The 12009-nt window shown below is 38.2% G+C and overlaps 1 protein-coding gene across 1 annotated transcript in view; it reads left to right on the plus strand.

The window, feature by feature from the left end:
* LOC122156977 (bifunctional heparan sulfate N-deacetylase/N-sulfotransferase 3) overlaps window positions 1–12009 on the plus strand; it is a 61834-nt gene that overhangs the window by 19127 nt on the left and 30698 nt on the right. Inside the window, exons 2-3 of the mRNA XM_042812303.1 lie at window positions 3943–4030; window positions 7327–7481. Coding sequence (XP_042668237.1) covers window positions 3943–4030; window positions 7327–7481 — 243 coding nt within the window. The remainder of the gene's footprint in view (window positions 1–3942; window positions 4031–7326; window positions 7482–12009) is intronic.

A 12009-nucleotide genomic window follows, 5' to 3' on the forward strand; every position in this document is an offset into this window, starting at 1 on the left:
TTACAGTACCAGTAGAAGTATAACAAATGGAGTAAGTAATTATTTATAAACAGAAAGATTTTATTGGATGTTTTTTAAAACACAATCTTTGGTACTAGCATATTTATATAACAGCTCATACCCAGAGGGGCTTTTTGTAAAACAATTGTAAAATAAAGAAAATATCACCAGCTTACCTTCAGTGTATAGAATAGGATTAGAAATAAAATTTCAGGCTCTTCCTCACCCTTACTTCTTTCTGTTTCTGGTAGAAACTCACAGTAACAGTCCCTGCCATCTGCTACTATATATTTTTCCTGAGTTTTAACATTTTGTTTTTAGAACCTGAAAGATTAGTAAAATGTCAAGTTACCAAGAAAATAATCATAGGCATGACAACTCAAATGTTATCTCAGCTTATCTGTACAAAAGATGGTTCACAGTAGGGCTGTGCCCTCCTTCTGCGGATGGAGCAGGTGAGCAGATATGCAGTTGGTTATCAGTTGATACATTTTCAAACAGCGGTGTTAGATTTAGCAGAACATCTCCTGTTGATTTTAATGGAAATAACATGACCAAAAAAAAAACCAGAGAGATCACTTTTGAAGTTCATTCTGTAGAAAGTGAAATCCAGATCTCCTTTAGAGGTTTGTGTAATTTGTGATGGAAGGAGATCAGTGAGGAGTGGAAGCAGAGCTTTCCTACTGTGACTGATGACCCCCAGGCAGTCAATGGGAGAAGGTGCTAGTTACACCAGTAATACCAACTCCCAGTGAAGAACTAACTAAGCGCTGAGTTATATTATTATGGAGATGTCATGACTTTTTCCTACCCTGCTCCTAGCCGCTGATTGAGAACCTGGAGTCATGGCTGTCCTATCAGCCACGGTGGCTACAGCATACCCAGAACTGCAGCAGCAAACTCCTTCTGAACAGCCTTTCTTGAGCATTTCTAGTCTCTCTCTTTCTTTTCTGTTGTTCCATTGTCTGGAGATTAGACTGGGACTCAGAAGCTGAGAAGTTGTTAGAAAGGTAAGGGATAAGGCCTTCAGCTCAAAAATTGTTCCCAGTGCTTCATAGTTGAAAAGCTGATTCTCCATGGCAGTAAATGCAATATAAAGAATTTATTTTTAAATGAAACCTTGCTAGAGGCTGCGCAGGGTAGTCCTCTACAGAGTTTTCTGTGAGGGGCAGATAGCTTTAAGGAAATACATTTGTTATTAAAATTTTAGAAATACTCATCAGTCAGAATTGCTCATTTGGGACTGTGCTTTATCCCAAAGCCTGTGTGACTAAACTTTTATCACCGTGAATGTAGTGTTGTTGTTTTTGGTTTTTTTTTCCCTAAAATCCTTGAAAGTCATACGGTTCAGGAAGATCTGAAGATCTGCCTACCTGCTGGGCTGCTGAGGAGCCTACTTCCCTGGTGTGCAGACACCTTCAGAATAATATTTTGGAAGTTTCTAAATGTCTGTTATGTTCTTCCATTGGGGCCTGTTGAACTCAATTCAGAGGAAAAGAGTTTTGTAGCCCATTCATGTCATCTTGCTGTCAAACTGTACTCAGAATTTCACGTTCAAAGTTGCATACTGTTAACATAAGAAGCATGTAGCTGTACGGTATACCTCCCATGTTTTTAACTGCATGTCTCCCTCAGAAGGTAAAATTTTCATGGAATCGGTTCTTGGCAGCTCAAGGATGGCTTTAATAATATCTTCTGTAGATTTGCTACCTTTTGTTAGAATGAGGAGTCTCCCCAGTGATCTTTGCCATCAGCCTGTGCAAAAGCCTTTGTTACAGTGTTGGAAGATTTCTCTTGTTCCACTTCAGAAGTCTTGAGCTGGTTTTCAATTATCTCTATTCTGTGCTCCATTTTACTCATTCCTTTAGCAAGGCCGTTGTTTGCAGAATGTTTTTCAGGCATTCCTTTGTGGTGAAAAATGATCTTTGCTGCACAGCTGCTGTTCCTTGGAGCCTCCCTCACTGCTGCTGCTGGAGCTGGACAGTGAGGACATGGGAGAGGCAAACTGATGGGAAAGCAATGTGATGCCCTTCCTGACCTGAGCAGATCTCTAGAAGTGGGAGGCAGAAATGTGGTAGCTCTTTCAGAGATTCAGTTTTGTGATGGATGTAGATTTAATGAATATGCTTACTCATAGTGCTCTGTTCTGCTGAAATAAATAAAAAAAAAAGCTAGGCAAGCACTAACGATGACTCAGAATTGATAGCACTCATTCTGTCTGCCATGTCAGCAAGATTCAGTTCTGTAGCCCCTCAGGATGAGGACAAAAAGGACTTTCTCCTCTTGCTACTAACTGGCTTCCTCAGACACCTGCTTCCCAGAACCAGGCAGAGCATTATCTGCTTGCTGAGGCCTCAGGCCATGGCCTCACCCTGTGCCTTTCCCAGCCGTGCTGCTGCAATGGAACCGATGGGCTGTTTGATCAGTGATGAACGGGGTAGTAAGAGGACTGGAGAGTGCCTGCATTTGTGCTCCTGCTGTCTCCCAGTGGGGGTAGGTGGAAAGGCTCAGCACTGCAGAGGGAGAGCAGAGCAGAAACAGGGATACATGCTGTGGTCATTTTGTTGATGGGGATGACTGTTTCTTCCTTCAGGCTGCTTTTAGTTTGGGTGCAGGAGAGTTCCTGTTCATGTCATCTTTTCCTAGGTTTTATCCCTGTAGTGTTGTAGGTAGGATAGTTCAAGGAAACAAGCTTGACATACCTACTCAACCTTTGTACCTTTTAAAATATTCCATTATTTTGATGGTTTTTGTGATTTTTAAATTCTTAGCATTTCACAACATGCTCAGAGGTTCTTAATTTTGACAGTGGTATTATTATTAATAACTTTATTACTACTGTGGTAGTACAGTGCTGCCTTTGAAAACTCGTTGCTGATCTTTGACATAAAAATTTCCCTTTCTTTCCAAGGCATTACTACTTAGCAGTCGGCACAAGTACCTGTTCCTGTGTGTGTGTGTGCTGTCGTGGTCCTGCAGCTGTGCTGTGTGCACTCAAATCCTGAAAACTCGAGTGCTCTTTAAAAAGCAGCTATCAAATGCTCACCTGAAAGTAGGCAAAGGAATGTGCATTCTGAGTGTCATTCTAGAGGAGGCTGTTTATTCTTCAGTTTTGTTGTTACTTTCTAGATATTTGTTGTTGTTTTGTGTGATTTTTGTTTTATATCGGGGAGCTGGGTTTTGTTACATTTGGAGAACTGAAATAGTGAACAACAGAAGAGTAGAAGAATCTGGGGAGATAACTCCTTGAAGTAATCTTTAAATCTTGGGAGTGACAAATCAAGAAGAGCATATTGAAATCAAACGCTGAAGCTGTATCTGATGAGTAACAGCTTTTCCCTTTCCTTTTACATGCTGTTTTTTGTTTGTACTAATTTAGTGAAAGTACATTTATGCTGACAGACAGTATCATAACTGTCTGAGAAGTGAGTCAGAATTTGAGGATAGGATTAAGTTCTTTGTTGTGGAATAAGTTTAATTTAGCTTCTTTCTGTCTTTCTGGATTTTTTTGTGAATGTGAATAAAATGCAGTGTTTACTTGACTTGATCTAGAGAAACATAACTCTAATAAATGCTGTTCACCCGAGCAATTAGAGCAGTGGTCTGGGACACAAGAGATTGGAATTTTGGTCCTGGCTGTGATAACTCAGATTGATTTATCAGGGAAAGTTTTTTTATGCCTTTGTTTCCCAATCTAATTATCCAGGGCAGTATTTAGTAGATAGTCATGTTTATGAGAGAAATGATGCAGTTTGCATGCTGTCTTTAATCGTTTAATGATAATCAAAATATATCATTGTAATCTATAAAGAGCTACTTTTACATAGAGAGAAAAAAAAAAAAAAAAGGAAAGATGTATGCCTTTAAAACTATTTATATTGTTATATTTAATTTCTGTACCAAGTGTAGTTTTCTACAGTTATATGTTGGTTTATTTTTCAGGCTTTGCTTGACACTCAGAATCTTTTGAGAACTCAGATTACAAATTTTACTTTCAATCTGGGATTTTCAGGGAAATTTTATCACACAGGTAAGAATGGAAAACTAAAATTACTTTCATTTTGGTGGTGTTCTTTGTACTATGATGTTCTTTCTTCCATGTTTCTTTGGGACATAATTTGTGTGATATATAAAATAAATATTTTTCTTCTAAAGTTGCTATTCTGGATTAACCCTTTGTTTGAGCTGTAGTCTCTGTGAAACTAATCATGTAGATAGAGTCTATAAAGACTAAAGACTAAAAAGACTACAAAGACTAAAGAGGAATGTTCCTTTTCCTCCCACAAGCCAGGACAAGCCTGGACACAGGACCAAGAGAACTTAAAGCCAGTCCAGTCTGGGATGACAGTTTTTTGTAGGATTTATACATCTTACATGTGTGTCATTGGATAACAGTGAAATCAGTCCTAAGAGTGAAATAAACTCTCTTAATGTTTCTTCATACTTCAAAGGACAAGAAATTTCATCTAGAGAACTGCTGCAGAACCTGTCCCAGGAAGTGGAGGGAGAGGAGCACGTAGGTGAATTTAATATTTTACACAGCATCCATGCATAGAATGCATGGAGAATTTAGGTGGTACAGAAACATCTCAGGATGAAGAATCTGAAATTTCTAGTAAAGTCTGCGCTGCAGAATAGATTGAGTTCCTCCTTGCCTTTTATTCAGTTCCTTTTGACCTGTTGTTGTGATAAATGGCTCTAATCAAATGAAATGTTCTGTTGATTTTACTGAGCAATCTGTTGATCAACCAAAGTTCATCTGTCTGGATAGTTTGACCTCTACTGTAGAGATACCATAGTAATACATTTTATCCATTAAAATAATTTTATACTTAAACCACTTCTTCATACTTAACTACAAAGAAGTAAAAGTTAAGGTATCAATTAGGATTTGATAGAGAAGAAGCAGGTGGTTTCTACTGACAAATAGGAAAAGGCGTACTTGAAAAATAGGACAACATCAGAGCCTGAAAGAGAGTCAAAAGACAATACAAGGTCGTGTCATAGTTCAAGGATGTTAATATGAAAATAGAAAAGATAACATAGGAAACAAAAAAAAAAAAAACAGGATTTATTCACAACTGGAGTTACAAAGAACTTGAGTGGGCTTGATTGCTGTGCGTGTTGAATAGAAGATGGAAGTGCATAACTCTTCTTGTGCTTAGCTGTGTACCTTGGTCACAATTACTTGCCATGTTAAGAAGTCTGTTACTTAGAGCTCAAAGCTGAACAGAAGCACTGTCCCTCCACAGATTTCTTTTGGGCTCAGCAGAGATCAGCTAGACTTGCAGTGACCTCTGCCTTCCAGGTGTAACCTGCACAATTCAAAGAGACTAACAGTACCTTAACTTCCACACGTTAAATGCATCACTTTCTCCATCCACTCCCAGCCTTTCCTCTTCCTTTCTCATGTCTAGAATGGCCTGGCAGAAACATCCTGGCTGCTAAGCCTATTACCTGCCAGTATCTCAGCAGGCAACGGTACTTTCAAGACTATTTGTTTTGTTTCAGTTGACAGCTCAGATACTGCATGTGGGTTTTGTTATTTTGGTTGACCAAGATCTGGCAAAGATATTGCAAGTTTGTAGTACAAACTGACCCAGTTACCAGCTGTAAGCTCAATGAGTTGAACCTATATTTGTTGCAGCCCGTCTCTTGCTGGGGCTTTCTTCTTTTCTCAAAGAAACATTATTATTATTATTATTATTATTTTTCCCTGAAATGGCTATTTTGCAACCTTTAACCACTCCTGTTTCTTTTCTTGGTAGCAGGTGAACATGACATAAGGCCAGGTAGACTCATATGGAGTCAAAAAATCTAATGATCCTACAGGTATTGATACATCATTATATATGTCTGCCTCTGTTTTTCCTTCATTATTTTAGTTCCTTCTGAGGAACTAAACACTGGCAACAGCGAAGGCATGTCTGATAAGGTTCATTGGAGGAAAAAGGAGAAAGCTGATAGGGCTAGTGAGAGTAAGGCCTTACTGATGGAGAAAACAGAGGCTGAAAGAATGGAAAATAAAAGAGTATTACAAAATACTAAGAGAAGGAGGATTTGTAAACTGTGTTGATTTCTTTGTAAGGAGTAGAAATGAATGGCGTAGAAGCAGACAGACACACAGTGAAGATTGTTAAGTTGTAGTTTTTCAAAGTTCGGCTCATACAGTCTTTATAAGGCAACCCATTAAGGAATTATTTAAATACTGCAGTCTTTGACAGGACTAGCCTATCAATAAAAGTGCACTGGGGCTAGACTTAAGTATCTGGGCTCAGGGATTGGGGTGCATCTGTCCTGATCTGTCAGATCAGTACGCTGGCATTTCCCATCCCTGAAGTGCTGTCAGAGACACTCCGCTAGGAAATTATTTAGAGCTGAGAAGCAGGCATGTTGCTGAAGGCAATAGTCATTGCTGTTGAGTTGGGGGAACAATCTCTGAAGTGATCTTGGTCTGGGCCAGCCCCACACTCCTGTGTGCACTCTAGGAGGGAGTAGGGGGAGGACCTGTTCCCAGCACGTTGCTGGGATGCAGCTGCTTCTCTTGCTGACTGGAATTTGTGAGCATCAAATTGGCCAGCTGGCTCAGGGTCAGGTCTGTCACCATCTTATTTACTGATGTAGTTGTAGCATGAGAGGTCTTGGAGAGCAACACAGCTACATGCTGCTGCCCAGACAATTCCTATTAATCAGCATAGCGATTAGAAATTGCTGCAGGGTCTGTTGCAGGGCACCGCATCATTAGGAACAGATGAGGAGAGCACCTGAAAAGGCAGATCCAAGGACCGAGAAATAACTCGGTGAGCTCCAGGCACCTTTTGGGTACCTTTGAACATGCAGGTTTCTGGGAACTTCTGAACAGGTTGTAACTGGAATGGCAAGAATTAGAAGGAGGATAAAACAATTGTGTTATGCAAAATGTTTTCAAAAGGCTGCTGTAAACATACCATAGGTAACAAAGGGAAAAGGAGTTTGATTGGAGAATAAATACCAATAAAGAGCTGCAGTTTTTTCATTTATCCTAAACTATCTTGTATGCAGTTTCCTGACTTCTGTCCCTTAGCTTCTAATGTTATTGGTAGAGCACATGAATAGGAGGACAGTACTATACATTCAAAATGCTGTGAAAAGATTACATCACCCAATCTTTTACCTGGCTATGGTTACTTCAGGGAGAGGAATGTGTACTTGGAAACATTTAAAATCCTTAGTACTTTGGAAAGTCAAATTTTGTTCTACTAATTTCCATCTTACGTCTTCAAACACTTGTAAGATCATAACGTATACTTCAATGATTTTTTTTTATTATTTTTTTTTTTTCCTCAGGCACTGAGGAGGAAGATGAAGGTGATGACCTGCTGTTGAGGTCTGTGGATGAGTTTTGGTGGTTTCCCCATATGTGGAGTCACATGCAGCCTCATCTCTTCCACAATGAGTCATCACTGGTGGAGCAGATGATCCTCAACAAAAAATTTGCCCTAGTGAGTAATATTTTTGCTTTTTATATTGAATTTAGGTATTCAGAAGCCACTATTTCTGGTTTTTTAGGATAATCAGTGCTGGCAGGAGCTGGAGAACTCTTAGCACATCTATGAACTTGCTCTGTCCATGTTCTAAGTACCTGAGTGCACAGATTATCGACCACTCCCACCATGCCCTGCCTGATGCAATTTAAGAGAAGCAGGACAGAATATGTAAAATTTGGAAACATTCTAGTGTGTTTTAGCAACGGTGCTGTGTAAACAACTAACAGATGGCTGGAAGACAAAAGCAGAGCATGGCATAATGCCTGTGCTTGAGATCTGCTGCCATAAATGCTTTTCAGCTGTTTTCAGTGGTCTCCTAGACTGGAAAACTTCAATGGAAATTTTACTATTTAGGTGTGTGTTTAGCATAGATTATAGGATTTGAGGGCTAATAGCAGTGGGAGGCTGTTGGACTGGCTGGATGCAAAGACATGAATAAAGAAGTGTTATGTCCAAATACCTCCAAAAACACAACTTGTTTGTTGAAACATTTCTGTTCTTGCAGTAGCCTAATTTTACTTCTCCCTGCTCAAAACAGTGAGTGAAGGTGAAAGGCATAGATATATCAAGCAATCAAAACTTGTGTTTAAAAATTTTGCTGTAAGAAATGTGTGCGCTTTCTTCCTACCAAAAACTTTATCAATCCTACTGCAATTTGGAGTATACCCACTACAAGGCAGCTTGGTTTTACTTTAAGGAAGCTTTTCAGTGAAAGATAGGACTATGAAAATTTAAACACTGTGTTTTTTCTTTAACTTCTTTTCTTTTTTGTTTTCTTATGATTCTGTGTACTTTTGAAAGGTGCACTCGAAATTAAATTAGTTCCTGTAGTTCCTGTGTGCTGGAAAAGGACTTAAGATATCTCCTGGGCTTAGCCTACATGATGTAACTATTAAAGTGTTTTACTAGAAAACACTTCATCAATTCCTATTTTCTTCTCTACTTTCAGTACTCTTAATACTTAGATATACTTTATATTAAACTTTTTCCATGTCTGAAAGTTTGTATAGTAGCCTGCTACTTGTTTCATTTGCTTTAAGTATTAATAACAAAGATCAGTATTTTCCTTATTTGAAAGAGGCTGAAAATGCTGATGCCTTATCAAAATAAATGTGCATAGTGTGTGTGAAATACTTAACTTGGGAATTAGTGACTGAAATCAGTGAGATACTAATACATCAAATAGGATAGGTTTCATAATTAGAATAAAAGATATTGGCTACGTATTTATTTCTGCATAATGTAAAACTTGAAAAAGAAATCTTAAAATCCAGACATTTATTTAGAGCTAAATGAGGAAGATTAAATGAGACATTAGAGGATACAATTTCTTACATGTTCTGTAAAGATTGTTCTTTCTGATGTTTATGCATGCTTAAGTGAAGTAGAAAAGATTAAGATAAAAGGAAGAGAAATTGAAATATCTGTGATGAAAGTAAATAGTGTAAAGCTGTGTAACAGGTTGTGTTAAACACTAAAAACCAAGGCCAGATCTTATTCTTTCTTGACGTGGTACATTATTCATACTACACTCCTGCTGCAGAGCCACAGATTACATGCACAGTGGATGTGGTATGATCACTGAAGTGGTGCCTTGGTCTTACTGAGGAGCACTGAGACCTTACCAGATGTCATGGTTTTGTAATTTTTGGTTTGCGATATTCCACATCGTAACATCATGTGGGGCACTGGGAGTTTAACTGTTAATACTCAAGTCCTGGGTACTTGCCCAGAAGAGAAGAACTACATTCCCCAGGGGACTTTGCGGTCAGGGAGAGGAGACAGATCTCCTGGCAAGGTCACCTGATGCGCTCTTTCTAGTCCACTCCTCTTCATTGGCTCTCCTCCTGTCTCCCTGCTGCTCAACTGCACTGCGCATCTCACCTCAGCTTTATGGTGAGGCCTGTCCACCTTTCGGACATTCTCTCTCTCATTATATTTGATTTATTGGCTTCAGTTCTAATTATATTGTATTATAGTGTGCTATCTTGCATTCCGATAATGTATTTAGTAAATTAGTTTGTTTCTCCTCAGATCGTTGCCACTTTTTTTAATTATTTTGAAGTCCCCTGTTCCGTTTTTTCCGGAGGCGCAAATTCTGCGAAATCCCTCCGCCCCGCTGCTCACAGAACTGGGCCAAACCAGCCCGTAAACCATTGACACCAGAATTCCAAAAGTTACGCCAACCTCATGGTGATAAAATGTTATGTCCCATTTTGTGTTCCTACTGTGCCATAAATGGCCACAGGGAAATTATAATTACAACTGTATTTTAAATATTAAAATATTAGGGTTGTCCAATGAGATTAAACTATATCTGTCTGTGAAACGCACCATTATACTGTGAGAAAACAATAGCTTTCTTCCCATGAATATTTAACATTTTTCTTCTTATTTCTCATGATCTTCTGGAACAGAAAAAAATGCTGTTCTTTGTGAATTAGCTTTGTTTTGAGCTGTTAGTAAAGCTATCATGTCTTACTTAGATACATGTAATATTGAATCTTGACTATTTAAACTTAGCACAAATAATAAAAATTAAGAATGCATAGGTGCATTTTCATTTGTGCATGAAAATACACCCACCTGTGGGTACAAAAACTCGTGCTTTTCACCCTCTATGCACCTCATGGTATTTGTGACTCAAGGACAATCTACCCATTTAGGTTGAAGAACTTCTAAGGAAAAGGATATCTACAGTAAAATTCAAGAGATTCACTGTTCTGGAAAGCAAAGCACACATAAATAAGAGAAAAATCTCTTAGAGCATTTGGGAAGGAAGGGGTGTATCTGGATTTCAGTGTCCAGCACTTACATGCAGCGCTATTGATTTCTACTATGTGACTGGAAACACAGAGGATCCAGTATATGTGATTTAAAAAATATCATAGCTTTGGTGTAAAATTATTGGGTATTTTAAAGTATCTGTTTGTATCTGTCACGGAGTTGACCAGATCAATCTATGTCCGTGACAGGGGCGACAGGCCTCTGCCCTCTCCCTCCACCCCAGTCCCACAAAAATGGGAAGGAAGGAAGGGAGGAAAAAAGCAGCGGCAACAATCTATGGAGGAAGACTTATTTTACTATAATATTGGAGTACAAGATAACACAATATATATAATTTAATTGAAATTGAGATGAATAAATCAGACAAGATAAGAGAGAGAGAGAGAGTTCCCGGGACCGATTCAAACCTGAAAAGCTTGGAATTGGGGCAGTGACACTTTAATACCCCATACACTACATGATGTTTTGATGTGGAATACTGAAACCATAAAAAAACCAAAAACATAGAACCATGACAGTATCTTGTTATTTTGACAGCAGTGAAACATGTAACATTTTTAATATATTACATCTATTGCTGTAATGTGGTCTTCTGTGTAATGAGTAATTTATACATCACTTGGTTTATGTACCAAATATTTGTGAACATGTGATAGTGGAAACAAATGAAGCTGCGGAGATCCAGTACTTCAGGTAGCACAGGAACTTTTCAATGTAGGCAGAAGAAAAATGTCTCTTTCAGGATTTCTTTCATTTCCATATTGTGGAGGGTCTGTTCAGCATCCTCATAGTGTATCATGAGCACTTCCTACAGAACGCACTTCCTGCTCAGGGTTTTCTTTCTTGTCAGAAAGGCTTCTTTCATGTCTATCTAATCTCCTTTCATGTTGAATCCCTTATGTAAAAACCGGGACAATTCCCATATTTTTCAGCATAACACTTTTTAAAACCTGTACCCTGTTTTTCTTGTCTTTGCTCTCCAGTCCATCTGGTACATCAGCTTTCACACAGTAGTTCTCCAGAGAAGATGAAGAAAAATTAATTTTCTTGGGTCATGAGCCCATTTTCCTTTGAGAAAAGACTTAAAAAATTTTTGTATTCCTTACTAATTGTTTTACTCAATGAAAGGAACTCAAGTATCACCTATCTCTTATCTTTTTACATGAAGAGTAATTGGAAAATATGGTGAAGATGATGGTACAAATAATATTTTTTTTTTAAAAAAAAAAACCTCTTAAACAATGCAGAGGTTTTGTTTGCAAGGGCAGTTTTTCAAAATATTGCAACATAGCAATATTGTATGGATAAGCAGAAATATGTGCTTTTGTGCTCTTCTTTTGAAAGAAAATGGGAAAAGTGTCAAAATTCATTAAAGTATTATGGAAACCAGAAGCTGGAAAGAAAATACAGTGAATCTCACAAGAAAGTAATACTAGTACGGTCAGTTAAATGAAAGAAGTCTGCAGAAATGACAGGTTTACTGCAAAGGGGGTTATTCTAGAACACTGCTTATTATCTTCAGTTTTACACATCACAGGTTTTTTTCTGTATTTAAATGACACTGAAATGGTTGTTTTATGAATATGATTTTATGCTGCTAGCAGACTAGAGGAGAAATAGGGTGATCTTTTTGAAATTCAACTAAGTAACTGTGTAGGGACATATAGTGGAAATCACTTTATTTTATTTTAAGTGC

Source organism: Centrocercus urophasianus, unplaced genomic scaffold (assembly GCF_019232065.1).
Source record: "Centrocercus urophasianus isolate 14NV4802_14NV808 unplaced genomic scaffold, USGS_Curo_1.0 seq_13, whole genome shotgun sequence".
In the NCBI taxonomy this organism is placed as follows: domain Eukaryota; kingdom Metazoa; phylum Chordata; class Aves; order Galliformes; family Phasianidae; genus Centrocercus; species Centrocercus urophasianus.